Source organism: Malaclemys terrapin, chromosome 1, assembly GCF_027887155.1.
Source record: "Malaclemys terrapin pileata isolate rMalTer1 chromosome 1, rMalTer1.hap1, whole genome shotgun sequence".
Classification (NCBI taxonomy): Eukaryota; Metazoa; Chordata; order Testudines; family Emydidae; genus Malaclemys; species Malaclemys terrapin.
Genome location: NC_071505.1, coordinates 86,331,161 through 86,355,554, shown reverse-complemented (window position 1 = coordinate 86,355,554; position 24,394 = coordinate 86,331,161). Strand labels below are relative to the sequence as shown.

At 39.7% G+C, this 24,394-nt stretch overlaps 1 protein-coding gene across 1 annotated transcript in view; it reads right to left on the bottom strand.

Moving 5' to 3' along the window:
• The window catches only part of ANO4 (anoctamin 4), a 316,199-nt gene that overhangs the window by 172,398 nt on the left and 119,407 nt on the right, over positions 1–24,394 (bottom strand). Inside the window, exon 5 of the mRNA XM_054028953.1 lies at positions 6–116. Coding sequence (XP_053884928.1) covers positions 6–116 — 111 coding nt within the window. The remainder of the gene's footprint in view (positions 1–5; positions 117–24,394) is intronic.

Sequence of the window (24,394 nt, the reverse complement as noted above, 5' to 3'; positions counted from 1 at the left end):
CTTACTTTCTTGTATTGCATTAAGAATTTCTGAAAAGTCCACATCTGTCCTCTGGACGTCTGGCTTTATCGAAATTTGCGTTTCCAGCTGGTTACTTTGCAAGTCCTCTGTTCCTTCTGAAGAAATCGAAGAGATTGATGGAGTTTGTGACAGAGCAGCAGAAAATCCAGCAAGCGGCTTTGAGGAGAGGCAACTGTCACAATAACTAAAGCTAGCTTATTTTTTATTTTTTCCACCCAAGCCAATTTTCCTATAGACCAGGCAGGTATTGTTAGATAACCCAGAATCTATTGGTTATTCCTCTACTGAGTTAAGACAACACAGAGCATCAACAAAATCTTCTCATGTCAACTACCCACTGACACCACTGCTGAATTCCTTGTTCATGCAGACACCTGTCACCATCCTGTGCAGTGGGCTCCCTCACCACAGCAACCACAAGACCAACTCCACTATGTTAAAACAGAGGGGAGAGGCATATGGACATCTCCATGCCACTACAGTAGCTAAGCTAAAATAAAACAAGCAAATAAAAAAAACACCAAGCCAAATAAAGTCTCAAGACAGCAAACAGCCTATGACAGACATCAGGAAAGAAAGAGCAAGGACAGCACATCACTCAGATAACACCACAAGACCGCCTACTTGTCAAGGTGATGCAGTCCAGCCCCTGCAGTGCTGCAATACTGCCGTGCAGTCTGAAGAGATTTGCATGATTCACACCTTGATGTTTTGTGGCTGCCATGGTGTGAATTCTAGTGCATTTCACACTTCTGCAACACTTTATAGACTGGCACAGGCAAGCAGTCAATTTTTCAAATCTAGCTGCACATGTAAACAGACAACTTATCCATTTTGCAAGCCAAAATGCCCTTTTGCATGTGCAAAGTAGACACTTGAAAAATTGACCCACCCATGTACAGTAACACAGCTGTGTTCCAAGAGGGAGGCAAAATTATTTTGGAGGTTTTGATGATGCACTGTGCATATAGGCTTTGGTCTGCAGACTATTTTAGCTCAGGTAAAAACTTGAGACATGGCTATTGGACATATAACATGTTTTCAAGGAGGAGCAACAATGAGTTACAGCACTTGTAATAAGTAAGAGTGACTCCTTGAGTAAGTACAACACATATACCATGGAATTACAATGATCAGCAAAATATCATTTATCATAGGATTTAGGAATACATAGTTTGCCATATTGCATCAGACCATTAAGTCCAATACCCTGCTTTCATCAGTGCCAATTAGTCATGCTTCTGATTATGATGATTTCCTTCCCCTCATACTTTGTCATGCATCAAGTCAGTTGTACACTGGTTCTGAAAATGGTGGAGAAATTCCTTCTTGACCTGTGCAGCAGTCTTTTTTCCCCCATGAAGCATGAGATTCGATTACCCCATTATTATTTTAGTTTGCATAGCACTAAATATGATTCCTGATGACCAAGTTCTCCAGCCCGATTTTAAAGAGTGCCATACTCTGTTACCTCATTCTTTGGAAATATGAGAATCAAAGTGAATTAACTTGGTCTTTTATTCAGTAGGAAAAAGATTATACTTTTAAACAGCCTCCATATATGCTCCAGTTTATTTCTTTGTTCCAGAGAGAAGACTCCACTACTAACATCAGAGGCAGTTTCCCTTGTAGATTCTGTAAGGTAATCTGTCATTGTGGTAGCAGGAGACAACATTTACTGACAAGAACAAAGAGTTTCTAAAGTGAGACAGCTGATATTTCAAATAATAGCAACCTCGGGAAATCTGCAGGTGGCCTACAGGGCGAGGGACTAAGCTCTGCCCCAGAACGGAGAGGAGATGACCTACAGGCCAGGGAAAGGTATTGCAGTCCCTGAGAGAGATTTGTAGACAACTGGGATGGGGAGTATAGAAATAAGGATTGACTTAAGTGGTTTGTTTGTCACTGATTTATTTCAGTTGATGTAACAGGTAAAAAACCTCAAGTTTGACAAATTTTAAAAATATATTCCTTGTTAATATCCTCAAAACCAGTAGCCTAGCCTCACCCCTTAGCTAGAATTAACCGACAAATCTAAAATACTCCATCTTCCTCAGACACCTACCCTCCTCACATCACAATTGTCACTCCCAAAAGATCAAGAAAATAGATGAGCTCTGCAGCACACCCAACAAGGGCAGAAAGAAATAAGTTTCAAGGCTTAGGGACCCTTACAGAGAACACCCAGTCAGCAGCCTCCTATCCCTTCAAAACCAAGAGAGTTCTAGCTGGAGTACTTCTGCTGATCACAACTATGGCAGCATAACATGGGGAGAGAGAGGCACTCTGTTGAACAGGCCACCCCCCAAGCCATTTAAGGGCGCTGTAGGTCTAAACCACCTTAATCTTGCTCAAAAACCAATACACAACTGATGCTGCGCCTGAGCACTAGTGTCATACTTCCCAGTGAGACAATCCTTCTAATAAATGGCCCACTGCATTCTGCACTAGCTTTGGTTTCTTAATGGATGCAGACAGTTCATTCCACATTAACAACATATGATTTAAATGAAGCACCACAATTTCCTCCCAGCAGTAGGGACACAAATCAGCCTCCCAGTGGGGACAGCTCGGCTGGACCACGCACCCATCAGCCACAATAAATCCTCTAATCAGGACTATGCAAATTCTTTAGTAAAGGCAAAGAAATTCTTCCATGATTTTTGCTCTGGTTATCTTCCCTCTGTGTCAGTTGTTGCAGGTCATCTATAAACCAAGGTGATCTTTGAGGATGAAGCCAGCAAAGAGATTGCCTAAGATCAAAGGCTGAGAGCAAAGGTTCATACAATAATAGTCTGGTACATCCAAGGGCCAATATTTTCCCTCAGTTCTGTTAAAGTGCAAGGGCAGACCATCAAAACAGCTCCCTTGCCTCTCCAGAAAAGGTGTTCCCCAATCAGAACACGCAAAAGCAATGGCCAGTTCCTAACGTGAGCAAAATTTCCAGTTGCCCAGCCTTAATTCCAACATAAGCACTACATTCAAGACTGAACTAGCGACCATTTGGCATAATCTCATGGTCAGGATGAAAATCATGAATAGACACACAAGACTCATCATTCAAGTTTGTTAAGGTCACTAAGCATTATCAGCTTCAGTACCAGTATCACCACCCTGGTGTTCAACTTCCTGAGCTCAGGAAGGGACTTTCAGCAAATCAGGGAAATCAATACACACAAAGTATCCCCATTTTAATTCTATGTCAGGATCTGCCTTCTAGATGGAATCCTGAGCAAAATTCTGGCCCCACTAAAGTCAACAGGAATTTTGCCATTTCTTTCAATGGGACCAGGATATCATGCCCTGTATTTAATCCCTTTTTGGTATGGGAGTCTCCCTGAAGTTCAGTCAGTATGCAAATAGCCCAGCCACCTCACCTCCTCACTCATCTTCCTTCAGTTCACAGTGGCCTAATACCTGGCTAGACTGGCTACATGAAAACCGGAACAACAGTATCATCCAACTGGGTTTCTGTAATACACACCAAATTGGAGGCTTCATCCTTTGTCAATCATCCACGATTTAATATACTGTTAACCACAATCTTGCATTCACCAGCATGAACTGAAGAATAAGATTGTATTCATTTCACATTTGCAACATAAGCCAATACTCTAGCCTTCCAAGAGCTAACTACAGGAGAAATCAATGGAAAGCTTTCCTTCTGCCACATTCTTCATGCTGCAGAAAAAAGAAAAAGAAAAAAAAGCTGCATCTTGGCAGTGTCTCTCTCCTAGCCCCTTTCATGGGAGAGGTCACTGACTCTAATTTTTTGAGAGGAGGAATGGCTGAGTTACTGGCCAAATTAAATGTGTGTTTATTCTTCTCTTCCAGGAGCATAAAGAAACTGAAAGTGGGCACTGGAGGCTTACGTTGTTTGGGAGTTAATAATGAAATTGGTCTGACAGAACTCCACACACCACATCTCCCACCTGGTTTGGGGGTTCTAAGGTAAACTGATATGTATGGAGGGACACAATGTTCTTTTCTGGCGCAAAGAGGCAGATCTCTTTAGTTGGCCATGTGTACTGCTCCCAGTCTGCTACAACGGCAGACTCTCTGGGCAGCTGTTGAGTTATCTTTTCCCTGCCTCCAGATATCCTTAGAGAGAAGCGGCTCCCAGGCTGGCAGATATCATTGGCAGGCAATTGATGCTGGTCTCCAATACCCCAAACTAGCTGCAGATTTTCCCAGGTCATTCCCTATTTGAAGCATCACCAGCCTAACTTTAGCATCTCTACCTTGTTTCAGCAGTTAACTGCTACCTCATTACTGCCACAGTGGCTGATCCTCCTACAGGAAACTATAAGGGATACTTCCTGGGTTGTTAGTAGGGAAATGGTCTTCTCTCTGCAACAATAAAATAAATACAAAAAAGTAGAAGTGGAGCAAATATGAAATGAAATTTCATATTTCATATTTCACCGTGATCGGCAGCGGCAATTTTGGGAGCGAAGGACCTGCAGCTGAACTGCCGCCGCCAATCGCGGCTTTTTTTTTTTTTTTTCCCAATTGCCACCACCGGTCACGATCGTGGCTTTTTTTTTTCTGTTTTGCTTGAGGTGGCAGAAATGCTGGAGCTGGCCCTGCCTCTAGATTTGTGTGTGGATGTCGGCATATTATGGTTTGCAGGTGAGCATCTGAGCTCAGGTATGCAGAAAAACGTGTGCACACTTTTCACAAACTGGCCTATTCCTATTATATACAGCTGGGTAGATCGCTTTAATACTGTAAAGGTGCTGTGTAAAATCCAGATATTCTAGCAAGAGTGGTACAGATAGGAAATCAATAACTTTATTTACCTACATTTTGCCATTCTATTTTTTTGAAAGGAATTAATCCTAAACAGACGCCCCCAATGTCTGAATTGGTGGATTGTCTTTAATGATTCACACCTTAAGAACTTGGATGGAGAACATATTGGCCCACCTATCCTGTCAAAAACAGAAGCAATAGATTATAATGACTTTGATTTTGTTTGCATGATAATGCCAGACAGTGTAACGTTTTGATGAGCTAGCAGTAGTACTGTGAATGACAGCTTATCAGGTGTCCTTACAAAGAGGCTTTAGTGTGCTGGGGGAGAAGCAGAGCGTGAGAGAATGCTGCTGCAGGCACAGGTTGTTTAAAACACAGCTGCTTCTGCAGCTGCTTTGAAAGGGGAGATATACACAGATGTTTGTTAAAATTGTAGTGTAACATAGTCTAACGTGCTCCATCATGTAAAAGCCGTTGACAACATAGCTAATACTGTATCACTCAAGTAAGTAAAAAGGGAGTAAAGAATGAACCATTGAAAGTAGAGTTACAGGAAAAAGCATATAGAAGTACATTATGTGTGTGGACGGTAACCCTTATAAATACAATAATTTGCATTTTGTTGGACTGTAGTTAATAAAGTCCCAAATTTAAGCACATGGGGAGCATTTGGTTTCATACAGACCAGCTCTAAATTGGTCATAAGATTTCAGAGTCTCTTGGTCATCCTGCCCAGATCATGGCCTCCTGCAGGAAAACTCAGACGAAGAGACAAACGGGAGAAAAATTCTGCAGTTCCCCTTGTGGAGTTTCTTTAGGATTAATTTGTCCAGGGCAGTGATACTCAGACTGAGGCTTGCGAGCTGCAAATGGCTTTTTAATGTGTCTTCTGTGGCTCTTTGCAGCATATGATATTAAAACACTGTTTGATTTAATTATTACCCAGTCTAAATTATTAACCAACCAGGGTGCTTTTACTATGTTATTAACCAATAAAGTTATCAACTTTATATATGGCTCCTGAACCACCAGGGTCTGAGTATCACTGGTCCAGGGGGGAAGGGTTTGTAACCCACTCCCCCCACCCCACCCCCCGCCCCACACACGGCAAAAGTCAGGAACCAAGAGGCGTAACTGGAGGCACAAGACTGTCCATCCTCTGTGAAATTCCAATGTTTTGACATTTGAGTTGAACTTCTGAAACTTTTCATGGAATAAATATTTTAGAAAAAAATTGATTTGGAAACATCAAAATGTTTCATTTTGGGTCAGTTTGACATTAATCCGCATTCAGCTGAGCTGCCTCATGGGAGCAGTAGTTCTGGCTCCCCATACTCCCATTCTCCCCTCTACGTGCTGGGCTCCCCAGATGAACTACAGCTCTCATGATGCAGTGCAGATCTCCCCTCTGGCTTGGCTGCTGCATGAGAGCTCAGGTGAATGGAGATTTACATCAGAGCCATCTGAAACTAAACGTTTCAATTCAAATCAACTCAAAACAAAAATGTTTTTGTTTCTAATTCCACGATGAAAAAAATAGGCAAAAATCAATATTTTTGATGGGATATTCCTTATCAGCACTAGCACAAGGTCACCTGAATGGAGTACCTGTGGGGCCCCTTACCATTCTCCAGAGTTTTCTGACAGCTTCTGGCAGCAGCAGCTCCTGGAACCCCCTTTAAATTGACAGGGGGCTCCTAGCATAGATGTCATTCAGGCTCTCAGGCTGCATTTATTCCTTACTGGACATCCTGCAGCTAAGTGGTGGGGAAACAACGATGTTGCTCCAAGCTCCTGTTCCTCGTCATACCGACCCTTGTCCATACAGGCCCATAAAGTGCCCTCTGCAGATCTAGGGATAGCGCATGTGTGTTGGGGGGTGGGAGAGGGAAGGGGATGGAGAGAGATTTTTGCTGAAAAGGGAGCTGATTGCCCACCACGGCTTGCTATACATGGTAGCTGAGTGTTAGTTTCTCTTGGGAGCTAGAGGTAAGGAGCCAAGAAGATTCCTATGCTGTGCACTTGCTCCAGAGAGGAACCAAACACCTATTTCCTGCAATAACAGCTAATCATATTCTGTTCATTTTTCTACAGAGTTACCTGTTTTTATGCATTTCAGGCCTTCCAGCATTTTATTATTTTGGGGTGGGGTTTGTTTGCTTGCATGATTAAGACAAAGACGAAGTGCCAGGCCAAATTCTGCTCAGTTCAATCTCCACTGACTTCTGTGGAGTAGTACTGGAACAACAGAGTACAGAATTTGGCCCACCTTGTTTCTGAAGTTTTTGGATATCACTTCAAGCAACTGTAGTGACAAGCTGGATTTCCCCAACTGTGCAATGGTGTTAATAGTTATGTCCTTTTCCATAATTTGAAAGCTTTTTCCCCTATGTAGCAAGGAATCTATCTTTCTATATCTATAGAAAGCACTTCCCACACTTTTATATTGTTTATAAATATATAATGATACAGATTGGAACAAAAGCCTTTACAGATCTTAGATTTAAGCCACAGGATTCTATCGTTACTACATTAAAGCATGATATATTTCCATTAAGATAGAAACTGGATGAATACTGTAAATTGAGGTGATGTTTCTAGACCTTTAGAAAGCATTTGACCTGGTAGACTGCCACCTGTTATTATTACTACAGCTTAGGGACTTGATGATCGTAAGTGCTTTAGCAATTATCCTACAGACTATGAGAGACAAGTTGGGTGAGGTAATATCTCTTATTGAACCCAACTTCTGTTGGTGAGAGACAAACTTTCCCCAAAAGCTTATCCCTTCCCCCAACAGAAGTTGGTCCAGTAAGAGATATTATCTCTTTCACCTCTCTCATAGCCTGGAACCAACACAGCTACAATAACACTGTATAAGACAGGCTATGATGGTTCAGAGTAGAAAATAAAGTCCTTTGTTGATATGGAGAACATTACTACTGTTCACAACATCCTCTCTGATTATAGGTGGAAGTGGCAGAGAATCAACAACTGGTGAAAAAGTACAAAAAAATCCAGGTTAATTTTAGTATTTCAAAAGTGATTCAAATGAATACAAGAAGTTATTTAAATTTTAAATAGGAAAAGATAAACGTACCATTTTGCAATAGAAAAACAAGATTCCAAAGCCAAATTGTTCTGGCTTTTGGTGTAAAGCTGGATCAAGAATTTCAATGTAATAACTATATTAATTATTTTATAAAAGTACTTTAAGGGTTTTTTTTTTTTGTATTGCAACAGACTTTGCTTAAGGTTTGATGTATGATGCAATCCATCTATTTTGCCCCTTCTGAATAGCACAAAATGAAGAGATCATACAGGAGAATCTGGGCCTACTTATGTTATAGACCGTTTCTGTTCTCAGTGATACAGATGCAAAACTGGAAAAACTCCAGCGAAGGCAGGCTTACTCTGGATTTATGCTGATATAATTAGGGTTGCCACCTGTCTAGGTCTTCCCAGGATCATCTCCTTTTTGATGATGTCCTGGGAAATCTGTAAGGGTGCTCAGTACACACTGCCAGCTGTCCAGTTTTATGGGATCTGGGTTATCCCAGATATCCCTGTTTTTGGTCCCTCAGCGGTGGCAATCCTAGATGTAACTGAGTTCAAAATCTGGTCAATTATATGCATAATATAAAAACACACAATTGATATAATAAATGTGACCTAAACAAAGTTGATTTATAATCTCTTTAAATAGATAAACCAATACGGTTTCATTTTGAAAAGTATTTGTCTTCAGCTTTCCCAAAAGAATTAAGACACCATTTCGTACATTTAAGTTTTAGTGACAGTAATTGAGCCATCACAAAAGTACCAATAGAGAAGGGGGGGGGGGGGAGGGAGTGCTTTTTCAGAACTCATCAGATAGAACAACCTTCATGTGATTTCAGAAATAGCTAAGATTATCACGTTTTAGAACTAAGTGAAAAATCCAATGTACATGTGGGTGTTCACTGCAGAAATGAGCCTTATAAAATACTGGTTGGATAACGGCGATGATACATTAACATTATAAACTGGGTGAAACCTTGTTTTGGGTTGAATTAAAACTGATAGGTGTGAAGGGACCATTCAATTAGCATAACTAAACTTAAGCCCCCATGTAGGACAAAGGTGTTTTTGCTGGTGGGTTTGTGTGGTGTGAGAGGTGGGGCTGGGCAGAATACACAAAACAGAGAGAGAGGCAGAGGCAAAAGGAAGAAAGTCAAGCATCAGCCTGCAAGCACAGTGTTTGGAAAGAGCTAGAGAGCTTCTGGGGCTGTTGGCTAAAGAGGCTTGGGGCAGTAAGATAAGAAACTGCTCCTTTTGTTTGTGGGTCCTCCTGCATTTGGAAAAGCAGAACTTTGTACATTCCTTGTAAACAAACAGGATTTGTCTGTTTTATGCAAAAAACCAACCTCCCCCTAAGCATCAGGCTCCATCAATTTCTATTTCCAACAGGAACATCGTTATGGCCCATTCTTTGACTAGCTGATCAGGTTGAAAAGGGGCAACAGTAATAGTGTGTTGGTGTAATTGTTTATTTTCCACTCTCAAATCCAAAGTCTGGAATCTAGACAGACCAGAGAATTTAGTCCATTTCCCCTTACTCTAATTTACCTAAAAGTGACAGTAGGATTGATTATACTTTAGTTGTGCTTCTTTCGTCTTACATTGTCAGTACACTTGTTAAAGCATGCACAGTCTTCCATTTTCTTTTCCTACCATGTAAAAACTCACCTGTATTTGATAAATGTGGTGATTTTTATGAATGAAAGATCAGTGTAGTTGTCATTTTACTTTATACAATGTCATGAACTGCTTGTAGACAAATAAGGAATAGAGGAAGCAAACATTTGTTGAATAAACTGTTCATTTCAAAGAGCTTGCTCAAGTCTAATGCCAGCTATGGGCTGATGGGGGAAGCAGAAATGTTGGCTACATTAAGAATGAGGAGTATGACCTAACAGACATCCTCCGGGCCATCAGTGATTTTATAAAATGTCACATCAGAATAACCTTAATCAGATTCCAGACTGTCTTTCCAAATGGATTCTAGCATTACAGGCAATTAAACAGAATACATTTATACCATAGCTTATCATTAAGGCTACGGAATCTGTGACTTCCAGAGACTTCCGTGACTTCATCCTGTGGTGCCTGGGAGCTGCAGGGTCCCTCTGACACCCTCAGTGGCTGGGAACTTTAGGGTACCCCCACCGCCTCCCCCGGAGTTCTGAGCCACAGGCAGTGGGGGAGAGAGGGCTCCCGCAGCTCCCAGCCGCCACGGGTAGTGGGGGCCTGGGAGATTTGAGCCGCCGCTGGTAGCGGGGGTGCCCCCGCTGCTCCAGGCAGCCACCATGGGCAGACAGGGACCACGTAGCTAGCTCCTAGCCACAGGCAGTAAGTGGGGGGGGGCAGCAGTTCCCCATTTTGTCATGCATATTTTTAGTAAAAGTCTCGGATAGGTCACGTGCGTCTGTGAATTTTCCTTTATTGCTCATGACCTCTCAGTGACATAAAAATATGCATGACAAAATCTTAGCCTTATTTATTATTGCCTTCATTATCCAAACACACTAATTCACACTAAACTTAAAAAGTGCTCTCCTGAATTGAGGCTTATGTGCAGTTTTCCATTGTACGGGTACTTCCCTATATTTACTATTGGAAGAACCCTGAATGTTACCTACGATGTTCTGTAACTGCAAATACTGAACACTCAGGCCATGTCTACACTACTAAATTGTCAACCTAATTTATGTCAGCATACAGCCACCGCAGTTAAATTGCTTGCATGCGCACACTTGCTCCTTGTGTCAGTGGTGCATGTCCTCATCAGGAGCACTTGTATTGATTGTATTATCAGTGTGGGTCATTGTGGAATGGCTCCTGAAAGCCAGTATTAATGTAAGCAATGCAGTGTCTACACTGACACTGTGTTGACCTAATTACATCAACCATGACTCTACACCACTTGGAAAAATGGTGTTACTAATATCGGCATAGAGAGGCACTGATGTTGGCAGGAGTCAAACTTAGGTGAAGACACTTCCACGGCTAAGTCGATGCAAGGCAGCCTATGTCACCTAACCCTGTAGTGTAAAGCAGGCCTCAGTTGTGTCTTTACAGCACAGCTTTGTGTTTGTAGCAGTGAAGAACTGCATTGCCCCAGGGATATAACTGGGAATCATTCTGCTTCCCAGAGCTCCCTAGTATGCAAGGGGAACACACTTTCTACTACACTGCTTTACTGGGTGCAGCATACTCCCCGCATGCACCACTCACACTCCAGAGGCTGATGCAGGCAGGGAAGGTGTGTTCAGGGCCCAGGCCCTGCCTTCTTTGAGCGCACAGTGCTCCCAGGGCAGTACAGAAAGCAGTCCTTGCACTTCCCTCATTCTAGGAAAAATAACTGTGCCTGATTCCCACAATGGGGAGAAAGGCTCAGTGTGTCCTCTTCTTTTGCATAAGGGCTAAAAATAATCTGGCCTTTGGTGTCTTAGACACCTGACATGTATGTGTGTAGCTGAGAGACAATAAGATTCACTATATTGTTCTTCATGCATCACCAACATAAAGGAATCTCAATTATGATCCCAGAAACCCTATTTTTGGCACAAAGAATGAATCAGAGGACAGCGTTTTTGGTCATACTAGTACTATTCTTTTATCAACTGTCATGTTGATTTTTTATGTATTTCTTGTGTGTTTATTCTCTGGCCAGCCAGGAGTGCTAGGAATTTTCTCATGGCTCTGATTTGTAATTACCATTATTTATTTTATATCTGTTCTTTCCTCATTCAAAAAATAAAAAAAACCTCACAACTTTTCCTAAGAAAGGACACAGCTTAATTTTGAGACCAGACTAACCTGCGGGGCTTGCAGTTGGAAAATAAGTCTTTGTATTTCTCATAAATGGAGCAAATTTGATATGGAGATTAGTGGCACAATATAAAGAACCCAGGTGTATTACTGTCATAGTCCCTTCCTAATCATAACTACAGGTCTAAAGAATGCAGGGCTATTTTGTTCAGTCTTTTGAAAGGCCATCTGCAAGAAGCTTTTTCTCAGACTATATGAAACACATTATTGTGTCTGACATGTAAGTTTTTGGTCTAAATGGATAAGTCTGGGCCTCCTTCAAGCAAGAACTATATTGCAAAGAAGACACGTTTATAAAACCAGCAGTACAGGAAGACAATGACTGAGTGTTCCAGCCCTGCCCTATGTCTACTTGAATAATATACCAGCTTTGTAAATAACACAGTTCATTACTTGCTTAGAAACATTACAAATGTAATATCTATTTGTGACACTCTGCACTCCATATTCATCATACTGGTATGATTATGATGTGATTATGACATAATTATGATGCATCTTGTACAAAATGTGTCATGTGAGGTGTCATTGGAAAAGTTATGATTTGCTGAATATGATTATCCTATTTGTATCACATACTTGTTAACTCCTTCAAAGAATTCTAGTAGATTAATGTGGCATGATTTCCCTTTACAAAAACCCTGTTGACTCTTCTCCAAAACATTATGTTCATCTATGTGTCTGACAATTTTGTTCTTTACTATAGTTTCAACCAGTTTGCCCGGTACTGAAGTCAGGCTTACCGATCTATAATTGCCATGATCACCTCTGGAGCCCTTTTTAAAAATTGGTGTCACATTAGCTATCCCCCAGTCATTTGATACAGAAGCTGATTTAAATGATACATTACAGACTACAGTTAGTAGTTCTGCACCTTCACATTTGAGTTCCTTCAGAACTCTTGGGTGAATACCATCTGGTCCTGGTGACTTATTACTTTTTAGTTAATCGATTTGTTCCAAAACCTCTTCTCATGACACATCAATCTGGGACAGTTCCTCAGATCTGTTACCTAAAAAGAATGGCTCAGGTTTGGGAATCTCCCTCACATCCTCAGCCGTGAAGACCCATGCAAAGTATTCATTTAGTTTCTCCGCAATGGCCTTATTGTCCTTGAGTGCTCCTTTAGCATCTCGATCGTCCAGTGGCCCCACTGGTTGTTTAGCAGGCTTCCTGCTTCTCATGTACTTTAAAAAATTTTGGTATTACTTTTTGAGTCTTTGACTAGCTGTTCTTCAAATCCTTTTTTGGCCTTCCTAATTCCTAATGATATTTTTACACTTCACTTATAAAGGAGTTTATGCTCCTTCCTATTTTCCTCACTAGGATTTAACTTCCACTTTTTAAAAGATGCCTTTTTGCCTCTCACTGCTTTTTTTATTTTGTTGTTTAGCCACGACTTTTTTGGTTCTCTTACTATGTTTTTTAATTTGGGGATATACATTAAAATTGAGCCTCTATTATGGTGCCTTTAAAAAGCTTCCATGCAGCTTGCAGGGATTTCACTTTTGGCAATGTACCTTTTAATGTCCGTTTAACTAACTTCCTCATTTTGTTTAGTTCCCCTTTCTGAAATTAAATGCTACAGTGTTGGGCTGCTGTGGTGTTTTCCCCACCACAGGGATGTTACATTTAATTATATTATGGTCACTATTACCAAGTGGTCCAGCTATATTCACCTCTTGGACCAGATCCTGTGCTCCACTTAGGACTAAATCAAGAATTGTCTCTCCTCTCGTAGGTTCCAGGACTAGCTGCTCTAAGAAGCAGTCATTTAAGGTGTCAAGAAACTTTATCTCTGCATCCCGTCCTGAGGTGACATGTACCCAGTCAACATGGGGATAGTTGAAATCCTCCATTATTATTATTGAGTTTTTTATTGTTATAGCCTCTCTAATCTCCCTGAGCATTTCACAGTCACTATGACCATCCTGGTCAGGTGGTCGGTAATATATCCCTACTGCTATATTCTTATTATTAGAGCATGGAATTACTATCCATAGAGATTCTATGGTACAGTTTGGTTCATTTAAGATTTTTACTTCATTTGATTCTACACTTTCTTTCACATATAGTGCCATTCCCCCACCAGCATGACCTGTTCTGTCCTTCCGATATATTTTGAACCCTGGTATTACTGCATCCCATGGATTATCCTCATTCCACCAAGTTTCTGTGATGCCTGTTATATCAATATCCTCATTTAATACAAGGCACTCTAGTTCACCCATCTTATTATTTAGACTTCTAGCAATTGTATTTAAGCACTTTAAAAACTTGTCACTTTTTAGCTGTCTGCCATTACATGATTACATTACATTTTTCATTTGATGTTTCTCATCAGATCCTACCAGTATTTTATCATCTTCCATCCTCTACTCCTTACTAGAACATAGAGAATCTCCATTAATACATCCTCCCCTAAGGGATGTTTCAGTCCAAACCATGTGCTCCTCCGCACCTGTCAGCTTCCCCAAGCCCTTTGTTTAAAAACTGCTCTATGACCTTTTTAATTTTAAGTGCCCTTTAATTTTAATTATTATACTATGTAACTAAGTGCATCAGTGAAAGAAGGGTCATTTCACAGCACAAAATAGGAGACTGATCACTGGTAAAGAAACATCTGCCTGAAGAGATAAAGGTTTTAAAATATAGGTCTCCCAGGGGAGGAAAGACTGATGTTGCATTCACAGTCAAACTCTTCTGAAGCCATAACCTAAGAAATATGATCATACCTCTTCTTTTGATTTCAGTTTTCTCACTGGCTACTCTTCACAATGGTCCAGTCATATCCAACATTTTCTTTTGCTATTGTAGTATTATTTATTTGTTCCTATGCCGGTAATGCTTGGAGGCCCCAGTCAGGATCAGTGCCAAGCACCATACAAAACCACAAAGTCCCTGCCCCAAACAGCTTACAATCTAAAAAGCACAAGAGAGAGCCCGTTTACAAGCACCATCTTTTATTACTAGGTTTCCTGAAAATTAATTGTTCACAAATTGTTCTCCTAATCATTAGTGAGAATTGTTTTTGAGATTAATACAGCACAGGAATTTTTAAAGAACTAGACCTCTCCCCCTCACACAGTAATAGTAGCTGTGAACTAAACAACAACAATATAGATAGATATTGGAATGGGCTGGATGACTGAGTGCCCTGGCAACAGATCTGGAGCTTTCCACCTCAAAATGGCTAGTGACTAGAAGTAATCACAGTCTCTGCCCAGTTCCTAGTTGACAAGCATCCAGATTGCAACTGACATTAACTGCTCCTCTTGCTGGCAGTGAATAAGGAATGAATGGGCTGGGAGTCTGAACTCTCTCTTTATCCAGAGAGGTAATGTTGTCTTTCCAGCTCAGAGTTGGTACATATTGGCAGGGTGGTGCATAAAACATTCACTGTTCTGTATCTTTACTGTAGATAAAGAGAAGATTTCAGTCTCCAAAGCTTTCACTTCAGCTTCTTTCAGGAAGATTTTTCTCCCTGATGATATAACATTTTTATTTGTGAAATTATTTGTCAAGGTAATGTGCAAGTTAGTTTCAGAAATGGGGTAGAAAGAAATGTTCAAGTTTCTATACCACTTCTCCTCACTACAAACAGAGAGAAAATCTGGATACACCCTGCACAAATGTACTTAAAAAAATATGGCTCTAGTACAGTTGGGTAAATGTAAAAGTATTTCTGTGAATACTAATTTGAATGTTGAGATGAATTAGCTTCAGCTGTGCCCCTTGTACAAGTTGCTCCCTGGGACTATTTGAGTGATTGGGTTTTACCAGCAGAAACATCAATAAAAAAACAAATTTTGAATTCATAGATGCTTGACTTTGCACCAGAAGCACTCCTCCCAACAGTAACAAAAATATCATTGGTTTTCGAACAATTACCTCTAAGCAACACAGCTTGAATACTGAATATTCATAATACGATTTGAATAATCGATAAATCTGAGGATATCACAACCTGTCTATGGATATTCTGTGAACAGAAAAAGAGGTGAGGTTTGTTGAATACATTGTAAACTGTGAAATACTTGCTCAGCTCTGAATTCCCTCAAGATGGTCACAGCTAAAGAGACTTTGAAATTGAGCTGATAAAGTACAGTCCCTTTTTTTACTTTTAGTTTCTGACTCCCACAGTTGCAAAAATTGCACATTTTCAGAGCCTCCGAAATCAATGGTTCTACTATATAATACCACTATATTCCCACCCCTGCTTTTTATTTCATACCCTGTGATTAAATAAACTAATAAAAGTGAACCATTTCACTGAACCATACAAATCAAAAACAGCTTCCAAAAAAATAATAATAATGAAATAAAAAACAGGAAGAGCATGGCAAATGCAACATGCATCTCTTTTCAGCTTCTCTAACATGTGGCTTCTACAGTTTGTGATATATGGCAAGAACTTTACAAAAAAAGATCCTGCGAATTCTAACAAGCATGCTAGACATCTATCTGAATGCAAGGAACTAGTGATTTCAGTAAGTGTTTCATTGTATTTGAATATAAAACTTATTTAAATATTATCATAGAATCACAGGACTAGAAGGGACCTTGAGAGGTCATCTAGTTCAGTCCCCTGCACTCTTGGCAGGATTAAGTATTATCTAGATCATCCCCGACAGGTGTTTGTCTAACATGCTCTTAAAAATCTCCAGTGATGGAGATTCCTCAACTTCCTTTGGCAATTTATTCCAGTGGTTAACTATCCTGACAGGAAGTTTTTTCCTAATGTCCAACCTAAACCAACCTTGTTGCAATTTAAGCCCATTGCTTCTTGTCCTCTCCTCAGAGGTTAATGAGAACAATTTGCCTTCCTCTTCCTTGTAGCAAACTTTTATGTACCTGAAAACATTATGTCATCCCTCAGTTTTTTCTTCGCAAGACTAAACAAACCCATTTTTTTCAATCTTCCCTCAGAGGTCATGTTTTCTAGACCATTAATCATTTTTTTGCTCTTCTCTGGACTTTCTCCAATTTGACCACATCTTTCCTAAAATGTGGCACCTAGAACTGGACACAATACTCCAGTTGAGACCGTATCAGCGTGGAGTAGAGCGGAAGAATTACTTCTTGTGTCTTACTTACAACACTCCTGCTAATACATTCCAGAATGATGTTTGGTTTTTTTGCAATAGTATTAACTGTTGATACATCTTTAGCTTGTGATCTACTATGACCCCCAGGCCCTTTTCTGCAGTATTCCTTCCTGGGCAGTCATTTCCTGTTTCGTATGTATGCAACTGATTGCTCCTTCCTAAGTGGAGTACTTTGCATTTGTCCTTATTTAATTTCATCCTATTTACTTCAGACTATTTCTCCAGTTTGTCCAGATCATTCTGAATTTATACATGGGTGTACCCAAACTACCTATTTGGAATATCAAATAAATTCCAATTCACAATTTACTTTTCTTTGGGTTTGTGAGGGTTTTCTTATTTTTAAATAATGAATAGGACACTAAGCAAAAAGTGTACAGAACATTCTTAGAATCTGTTGGACTAAGGGCTTCTTACCTATTTACTGGTCTCTTATATATATATCCTCAATAAAATAAGTTTTCAACAGGCAAATACAGTACCTATAGAATATGTCACATTAACAGATTGGAAAGTCCTATTTATTCCTTGACAAGACAAGGGTACAGCATGACCAACAGCAATGTGAGCTTTTCCTTTTGCCGAACAAGTGCCTTAACCCTGACTTAGGGGGATGACTATGGAATACAAAGCCAATTTAGTTTCTAGGCCTGTTCCAGCCCATGACCCTTCTGCTGAGACAGCCAAATGGGTACTGCTTAGCACCACTGGGAAAAGTTTTCTGCATGTAATATGGATACGGCAACTAGAAACCAGACTGAGACAATCAGCTCTTTTAACAAATTACTTTTCTTTGCTAGAAAAACTAGCTGACTTTCCATCTCATGGCAGACAGGTCAGCCACTCCTGCAGTCCCGTCATTACCTCAGAACAATTCACCATCAAACAACTTTCATCTTTGGCACACTAATTTCCCAGACTGGAGTTCCTTATGTAGCATAAATGGAGTCCTATTGCATATTAGTCTGAATTCCAGAGGAGATTGAATAATAGAATAGGAGCAATGAAATGTGAATACAGATCCTTGTATGTGAACTGCAGAAGCTCCCCTGACTGCAACTTTGGTGTTTTTGCTGCCCAAAGATAGGATAATGCAAACAGCATAATTTAGAATGTTTCAGAACTTTGAAGTTTGTTTTTCCAGGAGAAAGGGAGAGAAATTTCTCTTTCAAATGCTGTGTCTTTCAAAGGATCTCTTATAGGTCTTGAGGTTTTACAAAATGTTTAGAGATACAACATCTGATTCAGGAAAAAAACCAAGCCTGAACAAAAACTAAAGTCTGGATAACTTTTCTATCTCCCATACTTCCCCACTCTCATTTTCAAGTGCCTCTGCACTTCTGAATTCCATCCAGGAATGTAAATGGAAATGCAGTAACACTAAAAGATATACTGTGCTTGTCGTCCTTTTGGACTCTCCAAACCCCACTCCCCAAGAAATACTGAAAATCTCACAGAGAAAATATTTCCAGTTCTGTTTTGTGAATGCGCATAATTACAGTGATGTTGGATCCATTTCCACAACTAAATCACAAGATTCATCCATTGCTAATAATAACTTTTGATAATCTATGTTTCCCAGCAATATTTTCTGATATTAATATAAAAATGAGGTAACTCCCATTTTGATCAGAAGAATTAACATCTAGTGAAACATCCACAGTTCTATATCTCTCAGTGTCATAAGGTCCTCACATTTTTCTAAATCTGTTTTGTCCATCTCCTATAGTTGATTTAAGTAGAGTACGAACTGATAAGTTCATCAATATTTTTTCTTAAAAATACAGTGACTTCTTGATCCTTGCTCATTATATTGCTCTCAAAACAGTAACCTTGAAGAAATCTTCTGAGCAAAACTCACCATTGTGAGGAGACCCCAGTACAAGGTTTATATGTGACTTAAATCCCTGTCTCTATTTTGAGGGCTTGCATGGAACTGAAGTGGTGCATGTGTCTTGCATTGACTCTCTGCATAAAGGTGAATTTCACCTTACAGTTGTACAAAATCTCCAAACTGTTACTTCAGCACATTTGTGCAGAGGGCCAGAACAAGGCATATGTACCATTTCATTTCCATTTAAGCCCTCTACACAGGGATAAGTTTCAGAGTAACAGCCGTGTTAGTCTGTATCCGCAAAAAGAAGAACAGGAGTACTTGTGGTGCCACAAGTACTCCTTTACACAGGGATAGGCACTTAAGTAAGAATGAGAGCAAGACAATGAAGAAGCATCAGAAAGTCATCTGATTTCCAGTTCCCCAAATAATCTGTTATTTAAGCATTGCTCTTTTTCTTTAGATTCATATCACACACTAAAAAAAACTAAACAAAAAAACCCCCTTGCAACTAGCAACACCTAAAAATAGAGACAGAAGAAGCACACAGTTGATGACTAACATAATGCTAGAGCCATAGGGAAAGTTCACTGTTCTTTAAAAGGTTCTATATTCCATTTGATAGTTGAAAGGAAATGAGTGTTAAATAATGGAACTATAATTCAAAGTAGATTAGTAATAATAATGTTTCGAACTTACTTAGTATTTTGTATAAGTATCAAAACCCTTTACAAAGGTGCATAAGCATTATTGTCCTTATTTTGCATATGGAGAAACAGAAGCACAGCATGGTTTGCCCAAGATCACATAGAAAACTAACGGCAATGTTGGGAAGAGAACCCTGAGGGCAGATCTGTAATTATGGCAATTTATGCCAGCTGAGGATCTGCCCCCCTGTGTTTTGACTCATAAGCCAATGCCTTATCAACCACAACACAACACTTCCCATGACTGAGAAGTACTTTACTACAGGCTATGGATGGTGGTTTGGTTCTGCCAGAAATCAGAACCCCCAACCCATCCCAGATCCAGTGTAGGAATGAACATTTAGATCAATATGAATGCTCATATTATGATCTAGGGGAAAGGGCACCACCTTTTAAGCCTTTGTTTCCTTTTCTAGACAGAAAGTTTGCTTCTTGACCTCACTTGAAGGCATGCAGTGACATCAGAAGTCATGACTAAGTTTGCATATAGTACTTGGTGGCAGGGCTATTCCATTGCTGTTGCTCTTTCCCTCTGTGCTCAGTCTGTACAGAACTACTCTCTGGGTAATGGATTTCCATTACTTGCATCTGAAGAAGTGAGGTTCTTACCCACGAAAGCTTATGCTCCCAATACTTCTGTTAGTCTTAAAGGTGCCACAGGACCCTCTGTTGCTTTTTACAGATTCAGACTAACACGGCTACCCCTCTGATACTCTCTGGGTTTGTCTACACATATCAATTGCCCCAGTTTAAATAAAGGTGTGATTTTTGTACCAATTTAAATTGGAGCAACATAACTTCCCTCCTTTAGTTAAATGAATAAAACTTTTTGTGAAGCCGCCTGAAAACAACATGGTGAAGAGCTGTGGAAGCCGAGCTGAAAAACCTGGGGCACAGCTGGGGAACCACTGAAAGACTTGCCAGAAACAGACAGGAGTGGAGGAGCTTCGTCACTGCCCTAAACGTCAGAGGCATAATAGGAACATGATGATGATGATGAAGTCTCTCAGTATTAACACAAGGAGAAAGCAAGTACAGCAGAAAAGCCAACTAACAGTGAACCCAACAATGATCCCCAGTGTCACATCATGTCTCCACAAGTGAGCAAGAAGAAGCAGAAGCAGAATGTGAGAAGAGGAGGCGTCAAGGACAGCCACATAGAGGGAAAGGAAATTTTATACAGAGAACATCTCAGCTGGTAGAAATGTAATTTTTAACTATATGAAAGAAGTTATTGGGGAGAGTTTAGGTTTATGGGCAATTACTAAAATAGCGGATTCATTGCCACACTCCTCAGCAAGACTACCTCTCTATTTCTTATTCAGCACTGAGTTGAAAAATTGCTGCTAGGTCAATAGTTGTTGCAGTAACTCTATTAAGCCTCACAATGGAGAAAGGGCTTTTTACAAAGCAAGGCATACTACAGAAAACTTCCTGCTATATTGCCACTTCAGTGGTGTGGGCAACACATAGAGCAATAGTATAAGTGATCTATCATGGTCTTGGATGGGCGTGTGTGGGGGTGTCAAACCTAGTGGCCAGGGCCAGAGTCAAGATCCAGGAGTCTGAGCCAAGGGTATGGATGGAGTTAGGAACCAGGCAGAGGAGCAGGACTGGAACAAGCCTAGGAAGATGGCACAATCACAGCTGCAGGCATAAGTGTTGAGCAGCCAGTGGCCAAGTGCTACTGTTGTGCTTAAGAACTGTCCTGGCAATGCTGCTCAGCCAATCAGGTGATCTGGCCAATTAGGGGTTTCAGCTGTCCTTAGCTAGCTGATCCCAGGCCGAGCTGCAGGCCCTCATTCCTGACACCATCCAATTGCAGCTGCAGTACTATCCACTAGTAAATAAAATTGTATGTATGGGGACGGGATGGGACAACCTAAAAAAGAAGTGCTGTCTGATAAGGCAGCCACTGGATGACATATAGACAGGGCCGGCTCCAGGCACCAGCTTAACAAGCAGGTGCTTGGGGCGGCCAAGGGAGAGGGGCGGCACCTGCGGCAATTCGGGGGCGGCAGGTCCCTCACTCCCTCTGGGAGCGAAGGACCTGCCGCTGAACTGCCGCCAGCTTTTTTTTTTTTTTTTTGCTTGGGGTGGCAGAAATGCTGGAGCCGGCCCTGCATATAGAAATTTATCATTGTCTTCACTACAACTTAGGTTACTTTCAGTCTTATTCAAAATAAATAAGTGAAAATAATTATTGATAAATCATTAAATGGTACCATTCTGGGCAGGAAGCAAAATGACAAAGATAAGCATCTTTGTGTGTAGAAAACAGTAGCAGGACACTGTCAGAGGAAGAAAACCAAATTCCTTTTTGATCTAGCACTTTATAAAAGAGAGTCTGATTTTTACCTCAGCTCTGATTTCTATGATTAATGAAAGTCAGAACCACTGTTTCAAGGTTTCATAGCCCTATTCTAGATTTCCAGTTTAATCAGAATCTCTTCATGTTCTGAATATTTGTTACTTGAGCAAGAGAAAATTGAGGCTGAATATAAAGTAAACTTCTCTAATGGTGACATCTATATGACTGGGTGAATATTACCTCTGAGGGGAGTAAGAAACTCAACTGCTTGAAGCAACAGAGAGTCCTGTGGCACCTTTAAGACTAACAGATGTATTGGAGCATAAGCTTTCGTGAGTGAATACCCGCTTCGTCAGACGTATTCACCCACGAAAGCTTATGCTCCAATACATCTGTTAGTCTTAAAGGTGCCAAAGGACTATCTGTTACTTTTTACAGATCCAGACTAACATGGCTACCACTCTGATACTTTTAAATAGCTTGAGCTATTTAAAATTAGACTTAAGAAATTATTCAATAATATAATGTAGGCAACAGCCCTGCAATGGCAGGGGGATGACCTGAGAACAAAATACGTTAAAGTCCTATTTTTTGATAACTTCTGTGATTCTCTTATTAATAAGAGTGAGAACCTTTTCAATTCACCATCACCACCCCATTTCTGACCTGTCTTTTTTAAAAAACAAACAGTGTTTAAGTACATATTTATAGAACTAAAGACAGCAACATTTAATTTGTCATTCAATATGAATTAATAAAATATGCTTTAAATTTATATGAATCTTCTCTCTCAGGAGGGAATATTTATTACAGAAGATATCCCAGATCAATATTTCTTAGAATTACGTTGCATGTATGTGGGATTTTTGTTATTTAACTTAGAAAGGGAAACAAATTTTGATTTCTGATATAGAATCACATTTAAGGCCCTAAATCACAACGTTGTTTTACCACAATACCGAATGAAGTATGATATTTTAAGATATCTATGATAGGAGTCGTAATTACAAAACAATTTACTAATATTCACCCATTGACTGCAGTGGGAGTTAATTTCAAATGAAGTTTAGGGCAAATAGGATCAGGTCTCACAATTGGTTTGTCCCACACAGGCTGCTAATTCTTTTATAAAAACAACATATACACCATAAATAAGAGATGAGTCCCACACAGGCTGCTAATTCTTTTATAAAAACAACATATACACCATAAATAAGAGATGAACTAACCCTACATGATTTTATAGGAAGCTAACGTCTGCAGAAAAATGTCATCCAAAAACCATTCTGACACCTACTAATGGCTCCAATTTGGGAAAGCGTGTGGGGACATGTTGAAATCCATCACATTAGGAATACTTTCCTAAATCGGTGTCAATATTTGTTTCTTTTGTTCTGTATGTATTATTTAGTATTAAACCATAAACCATATTCATGACTGAATAAATAATCTACCTCTCTACAAAAATGAATATTGTTACTATAACATGCTGTACATGTTCATGATAATTATGTAAACATTTGTATTTCACAAAACATGATTTTACATTTTTAAAATGCTGTCAGTTGACATTATACTGCAGGTGGATGTCATGAAGTTCTGTCTATACCAATAGCAACTAATGTGCTTCAAAGGAGAAAAAAAAAAGAAGCTAAAAATAAAAAGATTAAGAAATGGACAAAGTAATTGGCATAAGCAAAATATGTGATGGTGTGGGTTACTATAACATTTTAATTAGCACATGTTTAGTAAGATATGCATAACTTGTGCTGTTGTGAATAATATCGTAATCCAAAATTCAAGTCAATACAAATTGTATAGCAACTGACAACACATATTTTGTATTTAACTCCACTGTAATTTTTAAAATAATTAATTTACTGCATTTACTAAATAATCTGCAAGATCGTGTAAATACAGCCTGCAAAGATTTGCAATGGAACTCTCTTATTTCCTATATAAATCCCGAGTCATTGAGACAACAGATCCCATTTATTTACGTGGGGGGAGTGATGACCTTTTTAAATGCAACAAAACTGAAAGTCCAGTGAGATCCTGCGCTGTGTAAGCCACAAAATCCAACCACATTATTTCGCAGCTCTAATCTTAAATTCATTCAGATCTGAAGTTTCATTTGCACTGCAAAAGTATGTTTAAACATGGCATCTCCACATGTATTCCTTTGGAATAAGAAAAAAAATACTTTAGAAGTAGCTCCGGAAATTTGCTTAACAATGAGTGTATTCAAGTTGTCCTCTAGGATTTTATGGTGCCTAGGAGACTCTGTCCTCTTAAAAAAAGGTTAATTTTACTATACAGTTATCCATACTAAAATTACTCCTTCAGTCCTAGAGATTTTTCCAATCTAGCACAGGAATCAAACCATAGTCTGCACTCTGATTTATGACATGCTGTGATCATCAAATCAAGAAATCAGATTGTTGAGTTACACAGTTACACAGAATTCAGAGGGTTGAATCCAGCCCATTGTTTATTAAGTTAATCAAATATAAAATGCACCAGTATTCTATAAAAAAAAGTTCAAAGCACTGTAAGTGGCAGTGATTGGACATTACTGTGGAATATTGTAATTGTTGGTTTTTTTGTTTTTTTTTAAAAAGGACACTTGATTTGTTAGTTCCAATTCCCCATAAATCAGCCAGCTGTCCTAACTCTTGCTTTGTCTGACAGAACTCACAACTGTTGTGAACAAGCATACCAAAAATAGATAGAATGACCATCAATCTATTGATTTCCATGCAAGCATTAGCTGATATTATGA